General features: G+C 46.5%; 1 protein-coding gene across 1 annotated transcript in view; it reads left to right on the top strand.

Annotated features, from left to right (window-relative positions):
- The window catches only part of LOC106608375 (kinesin-like protein KIF3B), a 90,821-nt gene that overhangs the window by 36,253 nt on the left and 31,592 nt on the right, over positions 1-22,976 (top strand). The window contains exons 6-8 of the mRNA XM_045721253.2: positions 499-598; positions 745-884; positions 993-2,583. Of these exons, the coding sequence (XP_045577209.2) occupies positions 499-598; positions 745-884; positions 993-1,080 (328 nt within the window). The 3' untranslated portion in view covers positions 1,081-2,583. The remainder of the gene's footprint in view (positions 1-498; positions 599-744; positions 885-992; positions 2,584-22,976) is intronic.

The following is a 22,976-nucleotide window of genomic DNA, read 5'->3' as shown; positions in this document are numbered from 1 at the left end:
GCTGTTATGGTCAGTCTAGCTGTATGGAGGAGGAGGTACTGCTCTGTTTCAGCTGTTATGGTCAGTCTAGCTGTATGGAGAAGAAGGTGCTTTCTGCATCTGTGAGTGTCCTTGTATTTGTGACCTCTGAAATGTTTGACTCTTGACTTTAATGTGATATGTGGATTTAAATAAAGTATTTCAAATTCTTTTCTCTCTCTCTCTCTCTCTCTCTCTCCCTCTGTCTGTCTCTCTCTCTCTCTCTCTCCCTCTGTCTGTCTCTCTCTCTCTCCCTCTCTCTCTCCCTCTGTCTCTGTGTCTCTCTCTCTCTCTCCCTCTGTCTCTCTCTCCCTCTGTCTCTGTGTCTCTCTCTCTCTCTCCCTCTGTCTCTCTCTCCCTCTGTCTCTCTCCCTCTCCCTCTCTCTCCCTCTCTGTCTCTCTCTCTCTCTGTCTCTCTCTCTCTCTGTCTCTCTGTCTCTCTTCCTCTGTCTCTCTCCCTCTCCGTCTCTCCCGGTTCAGCCAGATGAAGAAGAGGCCGGTTTCTGCAGTCGGATACAAACGACCAATCAGCCAGTACGCGCGGGTCTCCTTAGCGATGGCATCCCATTCCAGATATCGGGTAAGTGGGTGTGTGATGGGGAGAGTCAATATGCTCTGTAGTTATGTAACCCAATTCTTAAAAAAAAGCTTTATTTCCTCCTTTATGCCTCTGTGTGTGTGTGTGTGTGTGTGTGTGTGTGTGTGTGTGTGTGTGTGTGTGTGTAGGCTGAGAACATCATGTTCCTGGACCTGGACATGACTCATCCCACCACTGTCTCATTGGACCACCGGCCATCGGAGGTGGGGCCTATTTATAGCCCGACAGACAGGGAGCGAGCTGCACCTTTCCACATGTCACGATCCTGGTGAGACACACACACACACACCTCCTCCAGATCACCTGTCTCTTTACCTGTCCTCGTGTGATGTCATGTCCTGTCCCTGTGTGATGTCACATCTTCTTCCTGTTCCAGGTGTCAGACCCCGCGAGCCATCACTTCCTCCACCTCCACCGTTTCCCTGGCGACCCATTCTACAGCCACGCCCACTGCCGCCCAGTGAAGAGCAGCCTACCTCACTACCTATCATCCCTCTTTCCCTCTCCCTTACATATCTCTCCCCCTCTCATATCTCCCCCCTTCTCCCTTCCATATCTCTCTCCCTTCCATATCTCCCCCCCTCCCTTCAATATCTCTCCCCCTCTCCCTTCCATATCTCTCTCCCTCTCCCTTCCATATCTCTCCCCCTCTCATATCTCCCCCTCTCCCTTCCATATCTCTCCCCCATTCATATCTCTCCCTCTCCCTTCCATATCTCTCCCCCTCTCATATCTCCCTTCCATATCTCTCATCTCCCCCTCCCTCTCATATCTCCCCCTATCTCCCCCTCTCCCTTCCATATCTCTCTCCCTTCCATATCTCCCCCTCTCCCTCTCATATCTCCCCCCAACCCTTCCATATCTCTCCCCATCTCTCCCTCTCTCCCCCTCTCCCTCTCTCCCCCTCTCCCATCTCTCCCTCTCTCCCCCTCTCCCTTCCATATCTCTCCCTCTCTCCATATCTCTCCCTCTACCTTCCATATCTCTCCCTCACTCTCCCTTCCTACACCTCTCCTTCCCTCCCTCCCTTCATACAGGCTATGAACACTGAACTAAAGATACGAGAGGTTATGACCTGTCTACGTACAGGCTATGAACACTGAACTAAAGATACGAGAGGTTATGACCTGTCTACCTACAGGCTATGAACACTGAACTAAAGATACGAGAGGTTATGACCTGTCTACCTACAGGCTATGAACACTGAACTAAAGATACGAGAGGTTATGACCTGTCTACCTACAGGCTATGAACACTGAACTAAAGATACGAGAGGTTATGACCTGTCTACCTACAGGCTATGAACACTGAACTAAAGATACGAGAGGTTATGACCTGTCTACCTACAGGCTATGAACACTGAACTAAAGATACGAGAGGTTATGACCTGTCTACCTACAGGCTATGAACACTGAACTAACGAGACGTTATGACCTGTCTACCTACAGGCTATGAACACTGAACTAAAGATACGAGAGGTTATGACCTGTCTACCTACAGGCTATGAACACTGAACTAAAGATACGAGAGGTTATGACCTGTCTACCTACAGGCTATGAACACTGAACTAAAGATACGAGAGGTTATGACCTGTCTACCTACAGGCTATGAACACTGAACTAAAGATACGAGAGGTTATGACCTGTCTACCTACAGGCTATGAACACTGAACTAAAGATACGAGAGGTTATGACCTGTCTACCTACAGGCTATGAACACTGAACTAAATAAACGAGCCGATCGATGGTAATAGTAGTTTCTCCTCTGATTTCAATAATCAAAGATCAGGTTTGTGTTCTGAACTCTCAAGGAATCGCTGCCGCATACCGGATCAAAGTGAGACGGAGGAACTCCTGAAACTTGTGTTTTTTGGCTCAGAGAAATGCCGATGCCTACTTCAAGCAGCATCGTTCCTGCGAGCGTCTCATTGGAATGAATGTTGATGAGGTCCACAACACGGTTCAGAGGTGAGTTATTGGTGTGGAACTAATGTGTTTTTGAGCATCTTTTCAGCTAAGTTGACTAAAACTCAGAGATCGGATGAGAGGGGGGGGGGATGGAGGTACGGTAATGAGGGGAGAGAGGGAGAAGTGGGGTGGATGTGGTTGCAGCTATGTGGGGTGGGGGGGCATGCCATGTGGGGTGGGGGGGCATGCCATGTGGGGTGGGGGGCATGCCATGTGGGGTGGGGGGGGCATGCCATGTGGGGTGGGGGGGGCATGCCATGTGGGGTGGGGGGCATGCCATGTGGGGTGGGGGGGCATGCCATGTGGGGTGGGGGGGGCATGCCATGTGGGGTGGGGGGGGGCATGCCATGTGGGGTGGGGGGCATGCCATGTGGGGTGGGGGGGCATGCCATTTGGGGTGGGGGGGCATGCCATGTGGGGTGGGGGGGCATGCCATGTGGGGTGGGGGGGCATGCCATGTGGGGTGGGGGGGCATGCCATGTGGGGTGGGGGGGCATGCCATGTGGGGTGGGGGGGGCATGCCATGTGGGGTGGGGGGGCATGCCATGTGGGGTGGGGGGGCATGCCATGTGGGGTGGGGGGGCATGCCATGTGGGGTGGGGGGGCATGCCATGTGGGGTGGGGGGGGCATGCCATGTGGGGTGGGGGGGGCATGCCATGTGATGTGGGGGGGCATGCCATGTGGGGTGGGGGGGCATGCCATGTGGGGTGGGGGGGCATGCCATGTGTTTTATTGGCATGTGTGGAGGCTCCTCAGAGGAAGGGGAGGACCATCCTCCTCAGTGAATTTCATATATATATATATAAAAATATAAGTATTACTTTTTAGATAAAACTGTACTAAATAAGCTATACTAAATATATTCACGTCACCAAATAATTGATTAAAATCACACTGTTTTACCATGAAGATCTACAGTTACTTCAACAGCACCTTCTTGGGCAGCACCATGGTGTAGCAGGAGGACAGCTAGCTTCCATCCTCCTCTGGCTACATTGACTACAATACAAAACCTAGGAGGCTCATGGGTTCTCACCCCCTTCCATAAGACTTACACAGTAATTATGACAACTTGCAGAGGACGTCTTCCAACCTATCAAGAGCTCTTGCAGCGTGAGCTGACATGTTGGATGGCTCGAGTTTGACGTGGAGGGAGTACAGGGCTTAGCATGTCTATCTCTCTCGAGGAGGCTAAAAATAGATTTTGGCTTGGAGAAGTTTAACATTTTCAGAAGGAGTCAGGTAATTGGTTAATAAGGGAGGAGGAATTGGAGAGAAAGAGAGAGGAGTTTGAAAAGACCGAGGCAGACGATGGGTTTGAGTCTAGCAATAAGAAAAGGGAGAGAGAGCATGTCCAGGAAGATTGGTGTCAAGTTCAAAACAGACTGATGGCAGTTTGAGTTCTGGAGGTGAAATGGAAAGGGGGTAGGAGGCGTTGTGAGGAGCTCTGCGACGCGGATCCAGTGGGGGAGCGTGCTGAAACAGAGGTGACCTTCTTTTTGAACTTTGTAAGTAATGTAAGGATATATGAGTTATGCTGTTAGATCTTGTGCCAAATACACTGTAGTGTTATAGGCGTTTATGGGCATGTAGCAGCAGTATGTAGGAGAGACATTAGTAAGATGGCGCCCGGGAAGAAGGCAGATGTTTTACGTGCTCCCAACTGATTGTGTTTATTTGCGTTATTTGTAACTTATTTTTTTTTAACTTATTTTTGTATATAATGTTGCCGCTACCGTCTCTTATGACCGAAAATAACTTCTGGACATCAGGACTGGGATTACTCACCACGGACTGGCAGAATCCTTTTTTTCCTTTAACGAGTCAGACGAGGCCCGACGCGAACGATATACTGCTTTCTCAGGAACAGGCTCAGAGCCCCGTGATTTGCGTGAAGAGGCGGCGGTGAAAAAGGGGCAGGAGAACGGGGCTGCCTTCTGAGAATTCGTAGGCGATCGAATAAACCCCCACTTCCTTCCATTCTGCTAGCAAACGTGAAATCTTTGGAGAATAAAATAGATGACCTACGCAGAAGATTAAACTACCAACGGGACATTAAACACTGTAACATCTTATGCTTCACTGAGTCGTGGCTGAATGACGACACTATCAACATACAGCTGGCTGGTTATACGCTGTACTGGCAGGATAGAACAGCGGCGTCTGGTAAGACAAGGGGCGGCGGACTATGTATTTTTGTAAATAACAGCTGGTGCACAATATCTAAGGAAGTCTCGAGCTATTGCTCGCCTGAGGTAGAGTATCTCATGATAAACTGTAGACCACACAACCTACCTTGATAGTTTTCATCAGTATTTTTCATAACTGTTTACATACCACCACAGTCAGAGGCTGGCACTAAGACAGCATTGAATGAGCTGTATTCCACCATAAACGCTCACCCAGAGGTGGCGCTCCTAGTAGCTGGGGACTTTAATGCAGGGAAACTTAAATTAGTTTTACCAAATTTCTATCAGCATGTTAAATGTGCAACTAGAGGGGGAAAAAAACTCTGGACCACCTTTACTCCACACACAGAGATGCATACAAAGCTCTCCCTCACCCTCCATTTGGCAAATCTGACCATAATTATATCCTCCTGATTGCTGCTTACAAGCAAAAATTAAAGCAGGAAGCACCAGTGACTCGGTCTATAAAAAAGTGGTCAGATGAAGCAGACGCTAAGCTACAGGCCTGTTTTGCAGCACAGACTGGAATATGTTCTGGGATTCTTCTTATGGCATTGAGGAGTACACCACATCAGTCATTGGCTTCATCACTAAGTGCATTGCTGACGTCATCCTCGCAGTGACCGTACGTACATACCCCAACCAGAAGCCATGGATTACAGGCAACATCCAAGCTAAAGGGTAGAGCTGCCGCTTACAAGGAGCAGGACTCTAATCCGGAAGCTTATAAGAAATCTCCCTATGCCCTCCAACGAACCATAAAACAGGCAAAGCATCAATACAAGACTGAATCGTACTACTCCGGCTCCGACGCAGGGCTTGCAAACTATTACAGACTACAAAGGGAAGCACAGCCAAGAGCTGCCCAGTGATACGAGCCTACCAGACGAGCTAAACTACTTCTATGCTCGCTTCGAGGCAAATAACACTGAAACATGCATGAGAGCACAAGCTGTTCCGGAAGACTGTGTGATCACGCTTTCCGTAGCCGATGTGAGTAAGACCTTTAAACAGGTCAACATTCACAAGGCCTCAGGGCCAGACGGATTACTGCGAGCTGTCCAACTGGCAAGTGTCTTCACTGACATTTTCAACCTCTCCCTGTCCGAGTCTGTTATACCAAGATGTTTCAAGCAGACCACCATAGTCCCTGTGCCCAAGAACACTAAGGTAACCTGCCTAAATGACTACCGACCCGTAGCACTCACGTCTGTAGCCATGCAGTGCTTTGAAAGGCTGGTCATGGCTCACATCAACACCATTATCCCAGAAACCCACTCCAATTTACATACCGCCTTAACCTCTCTGGGCCAGTGGGACGCTTGCTGTGTGTCGTCCGCATAGCAGTGAAATTTAACATTATGTTTTCGAATGACATCCCCAAGAGGTAAAATATATAGTGAAAACAATAGTGGTCCTAAAACGGAACCTTGAGGAACACCGAAATGTACAGTTGATTTGTCAGAGGACAAACCATTCACAGAGACAAACTGATATCTTTCCGACAGATAAGATCTAAACCAGGCCAGAACTTGTCCATGTAGACCAATTTGGGTTTCCAATCTCTCCAAAAGAATGTGGTGATCGATGGTATCAAAAGCAGCACTAAGATCTAGGAGCACGAGGACAGATGCAGAGCCTTGGTCTGACGCCATTAAAAGGTCATTTACCACCTTCACAAGTGCAGTCTCAGTGCTATGATGGGGTCTAAAACCAGACTGAAGCGTTTCGTGTACATTGTTTGTCTTCAGGAAGGCAGTGAGTTGCTGCGCAACAGCTTTTTCAATTTTTTTTGAGAGGAATAGAAGATTCGATATAGGCCAGTAGTTTTTTATAATTTCTGGGTGAAGATTTGACTTTTTCAAGAGAGGCTTTATTACTGCCACTTTTAGTGAGCTTGGTACACATCCGGTGGATAGAGAGCTGTTTATTATGTTCAACATAGGAGGGCCAAGCACAGAAAGCAGCTCTTTCAGTAGTTTAGTTGGAATAGGGTCCAGTATGCAGTTTGAAGGTTTAGAGGCCATGATTATTTTCATCATTGTGAGATATAGTACTAAAACACTTTAGTGTCTCCCTTGATCCTAGGTCCTGGCAGAGTTGTGCAGACTCAGGACAATGGAGCTTTGGAGGAATACCCAGATTTAAAGAGGAGTCCGTAATTTGCTTTCTAATGATCATGATCTTTTCCTCAAAGAAGTTCATGAATTCATCACTGCTGAAGTGAAAGCCATCCTCTCCTGGGAAATGCTGCTTTTTAGTTAACTTTGCGACAGTATCAAAAATAAATTTCGGATTGTTCTTATTTTCCTCAATTAAGTTGGAGAAATAGGATGATCGAGCAGCAGTGAGGGCTCTTCGATACTGCACGGTACTGTCTTTCCAAGCTAGTCGGAAGACTTCCAGTTTGGTGTGGCGCCATTTCCGTTCCAATTTTCTGGGAGCTTGCTTCAGAGCTCGTGTATTTTCTGTATACCAGGGAGCTAGTTTCTTATGGCTAATGTTTATAGGGGTGCGAAGGCATCTAGGGTGTTACGCAAGGTTAAATTGAGTTCCTCGGTTAGGTGGTTAACTGATTGTTGTACTCCGGCGTCCTTGGGTAGGCAGAGGCAGTCTGGAAGGGCATCAAGGAATCTTTGGGTTGTCTGAGAATTTATAGCACAACTTTTAATGCTCCTTGGTTGGGGTCTGAGCAGATTATTTGTTGCGATTGCGAACGTAATGAAATGGTGGTCCGATAATCCAGGATTATGAGGAAAAACATTAAGATCCACAACATTTATTCCATGTTACAAAACTAGGTCCAGAGTATGACTGTGGCAGTGAGTAGGTCCAGAGACATGTTGGACAAAACCCACTGAGTCGATGATGGCTCCGAAAGCCTTTTGGAGTGGGTCTGTGGACTTTTCCATGTGAATGTTAAAGTCACCCAAAATTAGAATATTATCTGCTATGACTACAAGGTCCAATAGGAATTCAGGGAACTCAGTGAGGAACACTGCATATGGCCCATGGGACCTGTAAACAGTAGCTATAAAAAGTGAGTGAGTAGCTGCATAGATTTCATGACTAGAAGCTCAAAAGATGAAAACGTCGTTGTTGTTTTTTTTGGGGTAAATTTAAATTTGCTATCGTAAATGTTAGCAACACCTCCGCCTTTGCCGGATGCACGGGGGGTATGGTCACTAGTGTAACCAGGGGGTGAGGCCTCATTTAACACAGTAAATTCATCAGGCTTAAGCCATGTTTCAGTCAGGCCAATCACATCAAGATTATGATCAGTGATTAGTTCATTGACTATAACTGCCTTGGAAGTGAGGGATCTAACATTAAGTAACCCAATTTTGAGATGTGAGGTATCACAATCTCTTTCAATAATGGCAGGAATGGAGGAGGTCTTTATTCCAGTGAGATTGCTAAGGCGAACACCACCATGTTTAGTTTTGCCCAACCTAGATCGAGGCACAGACACGGTCTCAATGGGGATAGCTGAGCTGACTACACTGACTGTGCTAGTGGCAGACTCCACTAAGCTGGCAGGCTGGCTAACAGCCTGCTGCCTGGCCTGCACCCTATCTCATTGTGGAGCTAGAGGAGTTAGAGCCCTGTCTATGTTCGTAGATAAGATGAGAGCACCCCTCCAGCTAGAATGGAGTCCGTCACTCCTCAACAGGCCAGGCTTGGTCCTGTTTGTGGGTGAGTCCCAGAAAGAGGGCCAATTATCTACAAATTCTATCTTTTGGGAGGGGCAGAACACAGTTTTCAACCAGCGATTGAGTTGTGAGACTCTGCTGTAGAGCTCATCACTCCCCCTAACTGGGAGGGGGCCAGAGACAATTAACCTGTTATGGCTAGGGGGCAGTATTTTCACAGCCGGATAAAAAACGTACCCGATTTAATCTGATTATTACTCCTGCCCAGAAACTAGAATATGCATATAATTATTAGCTTTGGATAGAAAACACTCCAACGTTTCTAAAACTGTTTGAATGGTGTCTGTGAGTATAACAGAACTCATATGGCAGGCCAAAACCTGAGAAGATTCCATGCAGGAAGTGCCCTGTCTGACAATTTCTTGCCCTTCTTGATTATCTCTATCCATTACAGAGGATCTCTGCTGTTACGTGACACTTCCTACGGCTGCCATGGGCTCTCAGAAGGCGGCAAAAAGCTGAATCGTGGCTTTGCAGGCTCTGGTTGAAAAAAAGTAGCGCGTTTGGGTAGTGGCTGGTCACAGTACTGTGAGACTCAGGCGCGTGCCCGAGTCGACCCCATGCTTTATTTTCTTTTGTCTGTTTACCTAAACGCAGATTCCCGGTCGGAATATTATCGCTTTTTTACGAGAAAAATTGCATAAAAATGGATTTTAAACAGCGGTTGACATGCTTCGAAGTACGGTAATGGAATATTTAGAAATCTTTTGTCACGAAATGCGCCATGCTCGTGACCCTTATTTACACTTCGGATAGTGTCTTGAACGCACGAACAAAACGCCGCTATTTGGATATAACGATGGATTATTTTGGACCAAACCAACATTTGTTATTGAAGTAGCAGTCCTGGGAGTGCATTCTGACGAAGAACACCAAAGGTAATCAAACTTTTGTAATAGTAAATCTGACTTTGGTGAGTGCTAAACTTGGTGGGTGTCTAAATAGCTAGCCGTGATGGCTGGGCTATCTACTGAGAATATTGTAAAATGTGCTTTCACCGAAAAGCTTTTTTAAAATCGGACATATCGGGTGCGTAGAGGAGTTCTGTATCTATAATTCTTAAAATAATTGTTATGCTCTTTGTGAACGTTTATCGTGAGTAATTTAGTAAATTCACCGGAGGTTTGCTAGTTCTGAACGTCACATGCTAATGTAAAAAAGCTGGTTTTTGATATAAATATGAACTTGATTGAACAAAACATGCATGTATTGTATAACATAATGTCCTAGGAGTGTCATCTGATGAAGATCATCAAAAGTTAGTGCTGCATTTAGCTGTGGTTTTGTTTTTTGTGACATTATATGCTAGCTTGAAAAATGGGTGTCTGATTATTTCTGGCTGGGTACTCTGCTGACATAATCTAATGTTTTGCTTTCGCTGTAAAGCCTTTTTGAAATCGGACAGTGTGGTTAGATAAAGGAGAGTCTTGTCTTTAAAATGGTGTAAAATAGTCATATGTTTGAAAAATGGAAGTTTTCGGATTTTAGAGGAGTTTGTATTTCGCACCCCGCCCACCATTGGATATTGGAGCAGGTGTTCCGCTAGCGGAACGTCTAGATGTAAGAGGTTATTAATCGATGCCGACACATCTTTCTAGCTGATTTACATGCTGAAGCTATGTTGCGCTTGGTGACCTCTGACTGTTTCATCCTAACATCGTTGGTGCCGACGTGGATAACAATATCCCTATACTCTCTACACTCGCCAGTTTTAGCTTTAGCCAGCACCATCTTCAGATTAGCCTTAACGTCGGTATCCCTGCCCTCTGGTAAACAGTGTGGATGATTCGTTTTAAGTCTAATACTGCGGGTAATGGAGTCGCCAATGACTAGGGTTTTCAATTTGTCAGAGCTAATGGCGGGAGCCTTCGGCGTCTCAGACCCCACAACGGGAGGAGTAGAGACCAGAGAAGTTTCGGCCTCCGACTCCGACTCGCTTAATGGGGAGAACCGGTTGAAAGTTTCTGTCGGCTGAATAAGCGACACCGGTTGAGCATTCCTACAGCGTTTCCCTCCAGAAGCCATGAGAAAGTTGTCCGGCTGCGGGGACTGTGCGAGGGGGTTTATACTAACGTTACTATCTGTACTTACTGGTGGCACAGACGCTGTTTCATCCTTTCCTACACTGAAATTACCCTTGCCTAACGATCGCGTCTGAAGCTGGGCTTGCAGCACAGCTATCCTCGCCGTAAGGCGATCGTTCTCCTGTATATTATAAGTACAACGACTGCAATTAGAAGGCATCATGTTAATGTTACTTAGCTTCGGCTGTTTGAAGTCCTGACGAACCACGTCCAGATAAAACCTCCGGGGTGAAAAAGTTGAGTGAGGGAAAAACTAAAAATATACGGTAATGAAAAAGTAAAAACCGTGAAGTAGTCAGGTAGCAAAGTAAGATCGGCAACAAAACGCACAGCAGCACGTAAACAAGTCTGCAAGTTGTGACCGGAAACAGGAAGTCAACAGTGACTATGGCTTTTAGTGAGTATAGTGTTAGTAGGGTAATGAGGTGTATTAAAGTATGTATTAAAGTGGTGTGGAATGGTTGGTGGGGTCACTCCTACCAGGTCCAGTCCCTGTATTGAAGTGGTGTGGAATGGTTGGTGGGGTCCCTCCTACCAGGTCCAGTTCCTGTATTGAAGTGGTGTGGAATGGTTGGTGGGGTCCCTCCTACCAGGTCCAGTTCCTGTATTAAAGTGGTGTGGAATGGTTGGTGGGGTCACTCCTACCAGGTCCAGTTCCTGTATTGAAGTGGTGTGGAATGGTTGGTGGGGTCCCTCCTACCAGGTCCAGTCCCTGTATTGAAGTGGTGTGGAATGGTTGGTGGGGTCACACCTACCAGGTCCAGTTCCTGTATTGAAGTGGTGTGGAATGGTTGGTGGGGTCACTCCTACCAGGTCCAGTTCCTGTATTGAAGTGGTGTGGAATGGTTGGTGGGGTCTCTCCTACCAGGTCCAGTATTGGCCATCACAGCTACAGCTTCCAAGGCTACAAGGTGTCTTCTGACCCGGTAGCTCACAGAGTTGGAGTCAAAGCGGCCTGAGACCCCAAGGACTGTGAAATACTGTAAGAGAATTGAAGACTGTTCTGTACTGCAGGTTAGCTCAGCAGGTTAGCTAGCTCGGTTAGCTCAGCAGGTTAGCTAGCTCGGTTAGCTCAGCAGGTTAGCTAGCTCAGTTAGCTAGCTCGGTTAGCTCAGCAGGTTAGCTCAGCGGGTTAGCTCAGCGGGTTAGCTAGCTCGGTTAGCTCAGCAGGTTAGCTCAGCAGGTTAGCTCAGCAGGTTAGCTAGCTCGGTTAGCTCAGCAGGTTAGCTCAGCAGGCTAGCTCAGCAGGTTAGCTCAGCAGGTTAGCTAGCTCGGTTAGCTCAGCAGGTTAGCTAGCTCGGTTAGCTCAGCAGTAAGTCTTCAGCAGCTTAATTAATAAATCCAACCCTACGCAGCAACTCACACTGCTGCTAAAACAGCCACTAGACTACTAGCTAGTCACATCTAGTTATCGTTGTAACTAGATGGTGTTTGACTGTTGTCCTAGGATGATGGACTAGACGTTACGGTGTTATTATCAAGTAGTTAATAACTGATAGTTTTCACCTAGCTGTCGTGTCGTAGTTTCCCCCGTCACCAAGCAGCAGGCAGTGGCAGTCTGTCATGCCTTTACATGACCGTCCTAGGGGCTTCTGGTTGGGAGGCCCCTGAAACTTTACTGTATAAATATATCCTGTAATTCTACACTGTTTCTGAACAGGGAAAATTGATATTTCTCAACACAACACACCTATTTTTATTCGCTTTTAACACAAATTATATAATTAATAATTGACAGGTTTGAAACCCTACCAACTCTGAGTCTCACTAACATCCCGCCCCCTTCCCTGATAATCTCTCCCACAGTGATCGAGGATTTTTTATTTATTTTACCTTTATTAAAACAGTCAGTTAAGAACAAATTCTTATTTACAATGACGGCCTAGGAACAGTGGGTTAACTGCCTTGTTCAGGGGCAGAATGACAGATTTTTACCTTGTCAGCTCGGGGATTCGATCTATCAACCTTTCGGTTACTGGTCCAACGCTCTAACCACTAGGCTACCTGCTCTAACCACTAGGCTACCTGCTGGTTACTAGTCCAACGCTCTAACCACTAGGCTTCCTGCTGGTTACTAGTCCAACGCTCTAACCACTAGGCTACCTGCTGGTTACTAGTCCAACACTCTAACCACTAGGCTACCTGCTGGTTACTAGTCCAAAACTCTAACCACTAGGCTACCTGCTGGTTACTAGTCCAGCGCTCTAACCACTAGGCTACCTGCTGGTTACTGGCCCAACGCTCTAACCACTAGGCTACCTGCTGGTTACTGGCCCAACACTCTAACTACTAGGCTACCTGCTGGTTACTGGCCCTACGCTCTAACCACTAGGCTACCTGCTGGTTACTAGTCCAGCGCTCTAACCACTAGGCTACCTGCTGGTTACTAGTCCAACGCTCTAACCACTAGGCTACCTGCTGGTTACTAGTCCAACGCTCTAACCACTAGGCTACCTGCTGGTTACTAGTCCAACGCTCTAACCACTAGGCTACCTGCTGGTTACTAGTCCAACGCTCTAACCACTAGGCTACCTGCTGGTTACTGGTCCAACGCTCTAACCGCTAGGCTACCTGCCGCATGATAATGAGGAAATTAAATAAAACTAATTGAGGATTAATATTGTTTTAGCCAATAAGGATTTCAATTTTATACTTGGTAGATTAAGAAAAAACATTTTTAAATTGCACATTACATTTTCATATTTTTGTCACAAATAATGTAATCACAATAATGTAGTACAAATGTGAACTTTGATTTAACCTTTTAACAATTTCCTTTCTCGATATGGTCGTGTTTTCTGGAAGGCCACTGAACAAGAACTGTCAACTTGAAAATGCAAACTGGAGTTTTGCATTTAAATGTGGTCATTGATTATGTTAACATAAAACAATTATGATTCAAACAAATTATTAATTTATCATGATCAAATTAGATTTTTGGGGGGCAGCTATATATCTCCATATATTGCAGCCCCAACAATGCAGTAATCACTAACAGTGTAATACTAGAAAAAACAAGGTAGATAAGAACACTAAGTAAGCGTACTATATACAGGGTCAGTAGCTATATACAGGGTCAGTAGCTATATACAGGGACAGTATCTATATACAGGGTCAGTAGCTATATACAGGGACAGTATCTATATACAGGGTCAGTAGCTATATACAGGGTCAGTAGCTATATACAGGGACAGTAGCTATATACAGGGTCAGTAGCTATATACAGGGTCAGTAGCTATATACAGGGTCAGTAGCTATATACAGGGTCAGTAGCTATATACAGGGTCAGTAGCTATATACAGGGTCAGTAGCTATATACAGGGTCAGTAGCTATATACAGGGACAGTAGCTATATACAGGGACAGTAGCTATATACAGGGTCAGTAGCTATATACAGGGTCAGTAGCTATATACAGGGTCAGTAGCTATATACAGGGTCAGTAGCTATATACAGGGACAGTAGCTATATACAGGGTCAGTTCCAGGGTCAGTAGCTATATACAGGGACAGTTCCAGGGTCAGTAGCTATATACAGAGACAGTATCTATATACAGGGACAGTAGCTATATACAGGGACAGTAGCTATATACAGGGACAGTAGCTATATACAGGGACAGTAGCTATATACAGGGACAGTAGCTATATACAGGGACAGTAGCTATATACAGGGACAGTAGCTATATACAGGGACAGTAGCTATATACAGGGACAGTAGCTATATACAGAGACAGTATCTATATACAGGGACAGTATCTATATACAGGGACAGTAGCTATATACAGGGACAGTATCTATATACAGGGACAGTAGCTATATACAGGGACAGTAGCTATATACAGGGACAGTATCTATATACAGGGACAGTAGCTATATACAGGGACAGTAGCTATATACAGGGACAGTAGCTATATACAGGGACAGTAGCTATATACAGGGACAGTAGCTATATACAGAGACAGTATCTATATACAGGGACAGTAGCTATATACAGGGTCAGTAGCTATATACAGGGACAGTAGCTATATACAGGGACAGTAGCTATATACAGGGACAGTATCTATATACAGGGACAGTAGCTATATACAGGGACAGTAGCTATATACAGGGACAGTATATATATACAGGGACAGTAGCTATATACAGGGACAGTAGCTATATACAGGGACAGTAGCTATATACAGGGACAGTAGCTATATACAGGGTCAGTAGCTATATACAGGGACAGTAGCTATATACAGGGACAGTAGCTATATACAGGGACAGTATCTATATACAGGGACAGTAGCTATATACAGGGACAGTAGCTATATACAGGGACAGTATCTATATACAGGGACAGTAGCTATATACAGGGACAGTAGCTATATACAGGGACAGTAGCTATATACAGGGTCAGTAGCTATATACAGGGACAGTAGCTATATACAGGGACAGTAGCTATATACAGGGACAGTATCTATATACAGGGACAGTAGCTATATACAGGGACAGTAGCTATATACAGGGACAGTAGCTATATACAGGGACAGTAGCTATATACAGGGACAGTAGCTATATACAGAGACAGTATCTATATACAGGGACAGTAGCTATATACAGGGTCAGTAGCTATATACAGGGACAGTAGCTATATACAGGGACAGTAGCTATATACAGAGACAGTATCTATATACAGGGTCAGTAGCTATATACAGGGACAGTAGCTATATACAGGGACAGTAGCTATATACAGGGACAGTAGCTATATACAGGGACAGTAGCTATATACAGGGTCAGTTCCAGGGTCAGTAGCTATATACAGGGACAGTTCCAGGGTCAGTAGCTATATACAGGGACAGTATCTATATACAGGGACAGTAGCTATATACAGAGACAGTATCTATATACAGGGACAGTAGCTATATACAGAGACAGTATCTATATACAGGGACAGTAGCTATATACAGGGACAGTAGCTATATACAGGGTCAGTAGCTATATACAGGGACAGTAGCTATATACAGGGTCAGTTCCAGGGTCAGTAGCTATATACAGGGTCAGTAGCTATATACAGGGACAGTAGCTATATACAGGGTCAGTAGCTATATACAGGGTCAGTAGCTATATACAGGGACAGTAGCTATATACAGGGACAGTAGCTATATACAGGGTCAGTAGCTATATACAGGGTCAGTAGCTATATACAGGGTCAGTAGCTATATACAGGGTCAGTAGCTATATACAGGGTCAGTAGCTATATACAGGGTCAGTAGTTATATACAGGGTCAGTAGTTATATACAGGGTCAGTAGCTATATACAGGGACAGTAGCTATATACAGGGACAGTAGCTATATACAGGGTCAGTAGCTATATACAGGGTCAGTAGCTATATACAGGGTCAGTAGCTATATACAGGGTCAGTAGTTATATACAGGGTCAGTAGCTATATACAGGGACAGTAGCTATATACAGGGTCAGTTCCAGGGTCAGTAGCTATATACAGGGTCAGTAGCTATATACAGGGTCAGTAGCTATATACTGGGCCAGTAGCTATATACAGGGTCAGTAGCTATATACTGGGCCAGTAGCTATATACAGGGTCAGTAGCTATATACAGGGTCAGTAGCTATATACAAGGTCAGTAGCTATATACTGGGCCAGTAGCTATATACAGGGACAGTAGCTATATACAGGGTCAGTAGCTATATACAGGGTCAGTAGCTATATACTGGGCCAGTAGCTATATACAGGGACAGTAGCTATATACAGGGTCAGTAGCTATATACAGGGTCAGTAGTTATATACAAGGTCAGTAGCTATATACAGGGACAGTAGCTATATATAGGGTCAGTTCCAGGGTCAGTAGCTATATACAGGGTCAGTAGCTATATACAGGGTCAGTAGCTATATACAGGGTCAGTAGCTATATACAGGGTCAGTAGCTATATACAGGGACAGTAGCTATATACAGGGACAGTAGCTATATACAGGGACAGTAGCTATATACAGGGTCAGTTCCAGGGTCAGTAGCTATATACAGGGTCAGTAGCTATATACAGGGTCAGTTCCAGGGTCAGTAGCTATATACAGGCTCAGTTCAGTACCATATTAACAATGTACAGGGATACTGGAGTGATGGAGGTAGATATGTATAGGGGGAAGGGGACAGGGATACTAGAGTGATGGAGGTAGATGTGTATAGGGGACAGGGATACTGGAGTGATGGAGGTAGATATGTATAGGGGGAAGGGGACAGGGATACTGTAGTGATGGAGGTAGATGTGTATAGGGGACAGGGATACTGGAGTGATGGAGGTAGATATGTATAGGGGACAGGGATACTGGAGTGATAGAGGTAGATATGTATAGGGGGAAGGGGACAGGGATACTGTAGTGATGGAGGTAGATGTGTATAGGGGACAGGGATACTGGAGTGATGGAGGTAGATATGTATAGGGGACAGGGATACTGGAGTGATGGAGGTAGATATGTATAGGGGGAAGGGGACAGGGATACTGGAGTGATGGAGGTAGATATGTATAGGGGGAAGGGGACAGGGATACTGGAGTGATGGAGGTAGATATGTATAGGGGGAAGGGGACAGGGATACTGTAGTGATGGAGGTAGATATGTATAGGGGGAAGGAGACAGGGATACTGGAGTGATGGAGGTAGATATGTATAGGGGGAAGGGGACAGGGATACTGGAGTGATGGAGGTAGATATGTATAGGGGGAAGGGGACAGGGATACTGGAGTGATGGAGGTAGATATGTATAGGGGACAGTGATACTGGAGTGATGGAGGTAGATATGTATAGGGGGGAGGAGACAGGGATACTGGAGTGATGGAGGTAGATATGTATAGGGGACAGGGATACTGGAGTGATGGAGGTAGATATGTATAGGGGACAGGGATACTGGAGTGATGGAGGTAGATATGTATAGGGGGAAGGGGACAGGGATACTGGAGTGATGGAGGTAGATATGTATAGGGGGAAGGGGACAGGGATACTGGAGTGATGGAGGTAGATATGTATAGGGGGAAGGGGACAGGGATACTGGAGTGATGGAGGTAGATATGTATAGGGGGAAGGGGACAGGGATACTGGAGTGATGGAGGTAGATATGTATAGGGGGAAGGAGACAGGGATACTGGAGTGATGGAGGTAGATATGTATAGGGGGAAGGGGACAGGGATATTGGAGTGATGGAGGTAGGTATGTATAGGGGGAAGGAGACAGGGATACTGGAGTGATGGAGGTAGATATGTATAGGGGACAGGGATACTGGAGTGATGGAGGTAGATATGTATAGGGGACAGGGATACTGGCGTGATGGAGGTAGATATGTATAGGGGTACAGGGATACTGGAGTGATGGAGGTAGATATGTATAGGGGGAAGGAGACAGGGATACTGGAGTGATGGAGGTAGATATGTATAGGGGACAGGGATACTGGAGTGATGGAGGTAGATATGTATAGGGGGAAGGGGACAGGGATACTGGAGTGATGGAGGTAGATATGTATAGGGGACAGGGATACTGGAGTGATGGAGGTAGATATGTATAGGGGGAAGGAGACAGGGATACTGGAGTGATGGAGGTAGATATGTATAGGGGACAGGGATACTGGAGTGATGGAGGTAGATATGTATAGGGGGAAGGGGACAGGGATACTGGAGTGATGGAGGTAGATATGTATAGAGGGAAGGAGACAGGAATACTGGAGTGATGGAGGTAGATATGGATAGGGGACAGGGATACTGGAGTGATGGAGGTAGATATGTATAGGGGGAAGGGGACAGGGATACTAGAGTGATGGAGGTAGATGTGTATGGGGGAAGGGGACAGGGATACTGTAGTGATGGAGGTAGATGTGTATAGGGGACAGGGATACTGGAGTGATGGAGGTAGATATGTATAGGGGACAGGGATACTGGAGTGATGGAGGTAGATATGTATAGGGGGAAGGGGACAGGGATACTGTAGTGATGGAGGTAGATGTGTATAGGGGACAGGGATACTGGAGTGATGGAGGTAGATATGTATAGGGGGAAGGGGACAGGGATACTGGAGTGATGGAGGTAGATATGTATAGGGGGAAGGGGACAGGGATACTGGAGTGATGGAGGTAGATATGTATAGGGGGAAGGGGACAGGGATACTGGAGTGATGGAGGTAGATATGTATAGGGGGAAGGGGACAGGGATACTGGAGTGATGGAGGTAGATATGTATAGGGGGAAGGAGACAGGGATACTGGAGTGATGGAGGTAGAAATGTATAGGGGGAAGGGGACAGGGATATTGGAGTGATGGAGGTAGATATGTATGGGGGAAGGAGACAGGGATACTGGAGTGATGGAGGTAGATATGTATAGGGGACAGGGATACTGGAGTGATGGAGGTAGATATGTATAGGGGGAAGGGGACAGGGATACTGGGGTGATGGAGGTAGATATGTATAGAGGGAAGGAGACAGGGATACTGGAGTGATGGAGGTAGATATGTATAGGGGTACAGGGATACTGGAGTGATGGAGGTAGATATGTATAGGGGGAAGGGGACAGGGATACTGGAGTGATGGAGGTAGATATGTATAGAGGGAAGGAGACAGGGATACTGGAGTGATGGAGGTAGATATGTATAGGGGACAGGGATACTGGAGTGATGGAGGTAGATATGTATAGGGGACAGTGATACTGGAGTGATGGAGGTAGATATGTATAGGGGGAAGGGGACAGGGATACTGGAGTGATGGAGGTAGATATGTATAGAGGGAAGGGGACAGGGATACTGGAGTGATGGAGGTAGATATGTATAGGGGGAAGGAGACAGGGATACTGGAGTGATGGAGGTAGATATGTATAGGGGGGAGGAGACAGGGATACTGGAGTGATGGAGGTAGATATGTATAGGGGGAAGGAGACAGGGATACTGGAGTGATGGAGGTAGATATGTATAGGGGACAGGGATACTGGAGTGATGGAGGTAGATATGTATAGGGGGAAGGGGACAGGGATACTGGAGTGATGGAGGTAGATATGTATAGGGGGAAGGGGACAGGGATACTGGAGTGATGGAGGTAGATGTGTATAGGGGGAAGGGGACAGGGATACTGTAGTGATGGAGGTAGATATGTATAGAGGGAAGGAGACAGGGATACTGGAGTGATGGAGGTAGATATGTATAAGGGACAGGGATACTGGAGTGATGGAGGTAGATATGTATAGGGGGAAGGGGACAGGGATACTGGAGTGATGGAGGTAGATATGTATAGAGGGAAGGAGACAGGAATACTGGAGTGATGGAGGTAGATATGTATAGGGGACAGGGATACTGGAGTGATGGAGGTAGATATGTATAGGGGGAAGGGGACAGGGATACTAGAGTGATGGAGGTAGATGTGTACAGGGGGAAGGGGACAGGGATACTGTAGTGATGGAGGTAGATGTGTATAGGGGACAGGGATACTGGAGTGATGGAGGTAGATATGTATAGGGGACAGGGATACTGGAGTGATGGAGGTAGATATGTATAGGGGGAAGGGGACAGGGATACTGTAGTGATGGAGGTAGATGTGTATAGGGGACAGGGATACTGGAGTGATGGAGGTAGATATGTATAGGGGACAGGGATACTGGAGTGATGGAGGTAGATATGTATAGGGGGAAGGGGACAGGGATACTGGAGTGATGGAGGTAGATATGTATAGGGGGAAGGGGACAGGGATACTGGAGTGATGGAGGTAGATGTGTATAGGGGGAAGGGGACAGGGATACTGTAGTGATGGAGGTAGATATGTATAGAGGGAAGGAGACAGGGATACTGGAGTGATGGAGGTAGATATGTATAAGGGACAGGGATACTGGAGTGATGGAGGTAGATATGTATAGGGGGAAGGGGACAGGGATACTGGAGTGATGGAGGTAGATATGTATAGAGGGAAGGAGACAGGAATACTGGAGTGATGGAGGTAGATATGTATAGGGGACAGGGATACTGGAGTGATGGAGGTAGATATGTATAGGGGGAAGGGGACAGGGATACTAGAGTGATGGAGGTAGATGTGTACAGGGGGAAGGGGACAGGGATACTGTAGTGATGGAGGTAGATGTGTATAGGGGACAGGGATACTGGAGTGATGGAGGTAGATATGTATAGGGGACAGGGATACTGGAGTGATGGAGGTAGATATGTATAGGGGGAAGGGGACAGGGATACTGTAGTGATGGAGGTAGATGTGTATAGGGGACAGGGATACTGGAGTGATGGAGGTAGATATGTATAGGGGGAAGGGGACAGGGATACTGGAGTGATGGAGGTAGATATGTATAGGGGGAAGGGGACAGGGATACTGGAGTGATGGAGGTAGATATGTATAGGGGGAAGGAGACAGGGATACTGGAGTGATGGAGGTAGATATGTATAGGGGGAAGGGGACAGGGATATTGGAGTGATGGAGGTAGATATGTATAGGGGGAAGGAGACAGGGATACTGGAGTGATGGAGGTAGATATGTATAGGGGACAGGGATACTGGAGTGATGGAGGTAGATATGTATAGGGGGAAGGGGACAGGGATACTGGGGTGATGGAGGTAGATATGTATAGAGGGAAGGAGACAGGGATACTGGAGTGATGGAGGTAGATATGTATAGGGGGAAGGAGACAGGGATACTGGAGTGATGGAGGTAGATATGTATAGGGGGAAGGGGACAGGGATACTGGAGTGATGGAGGTAGATATGTATAGGGGACAGGGATACTGGAGTGATGGAGGTAGATATGTATAGGGGGAAGGGGACAGGGATACTGGAGTGATGGAGGTAGATATGTATAGAGGGAAGGAGACAGGGATACTGTAGTGATGGAGGTAGATGTGTATAGGGGACAGGGATACTGGAGTGATGGAGGTAGATATGTATAGGGGGAAGGGGACAGGGATACTGGAGTGATGGAGGTAGATATGTATAGAGGGAAGGGGACAGGGATACTGGAGTGATGGAGGTAGATATGTATAGGGGGAAGGAGACAGGCATACTGGAGTGATGGAGGTAGATATGTATAGGGGACAGGGATACTGGAGTGATGGAGGTAGATATGTATAGGGGGAAGGGGACAGGGATACTGGAGTGATGGAGGTAGATATGTATAGGGGTACAGGGATACTGGAGTGATGGAGGTAGATATGTATAGGGGAGAGGGATACTGGAGTGATGGAGGTAGATGTGTATAGGGGACAGGGATACTGGAGTGATGGAGGTAGATATGTATAGGGGGAAGGAGACAGGGATACTGGAGTGATGGAGGTAGATATGTATAGGGGGAAGGGGACAGGGATACTGGAGTGATGGAGGTAGATATGTATAGGGGGAAGGGGACAGGGATACTGGAGTGATGGAGGTAGATATGTATAGGGGGAAGGGGACAGGGATACTGGAGTGATGGAGTTAGATATGTATAGGGGGAAGGGGACAGGGATACTGGAGTGATGGAGGTAGATATGTATAGGGGGAAGGAGACAGGGATACTGGAGTGATGGAGGTAGATATGTATAGGAGACAGGGATACTGGAGTGATGGAGGTAGATATGTATAGGAGACAGGGATACTGGAGTGATGGAGGTAGATATGTATAGGGGACAGGGATACTGGAGTGATGGAGGTAGATATGTATAGGGGACAGGGATACTGGAGTGATGGAGGTAGATATGTATAGGGGGAAGGGGACAGGGATACTGTAGTGATGGAGGTAGATGTGTATAGGGGACAGGGATACTGGAGCGATGGAGGTAGATATGTATAGGGGGAAGGGGACAGGGATACTGGAGTGATGGAGGTAGATATGTATAGGGGGAAGGGGACAGGGATACTGGAGTGATGGAGGTAGATATGTATAGGGGGAAGGGGACAGGGATACTGGAGTGATGGAGGTAGATATGTATAGGGGGAAGGAGACAGGGATACTGGAGTGATGGAGGTAGAAATGTATAGGGGGAAGGGGACAGGGATATTGGAGTGATGGAGGTAGATATGTATAGGGGGAAGGAGACAGGGATACTGGAGTGATGGAGGTAGATATGTATAGGGGACAGGGATACTGGAGTGATGGAGGTAGATATGTATAGGGGGAAGGGGACAGGGATACTGGGGTGATGGAGGTAGATATGTATAGAGGGAAGGAGACAGGGATACTGGAGTGATGGAGGTAGATATGTATAGGGGGAAGGAGACAGGGATACTGGAGTGATGGAGGTAGATATGTATAGGGGGAAGGGGACAGGGATACTGGAGTGATGGAGGTAGATATGTATAGGGGACAGGGATACTGGAGTGATGGAGGTAGATATGTATAGGGGGAAGGGGACAGGGATACTGGAGTGATGGAGGTAGATATGTATAGAGGGAAGGAGACAGGGATACTGTAGT

The sequence above is a fragment of the Salmo salar genome, chromosome 06, assembly GCF_965601325.2.
Source record: "Salmo salar chromosome 06, fSalSal1, whole genome shotgun sequence".
Lineage (NCBI taxonomy): Eukaryota > Metazoa > Chordata > Actinopteri > Salmoniformes > Salmonidae > Salmo > Salmo salar.
This window is presented reverse-complemented; position numbering and strand designations above follow the sequence as displayed.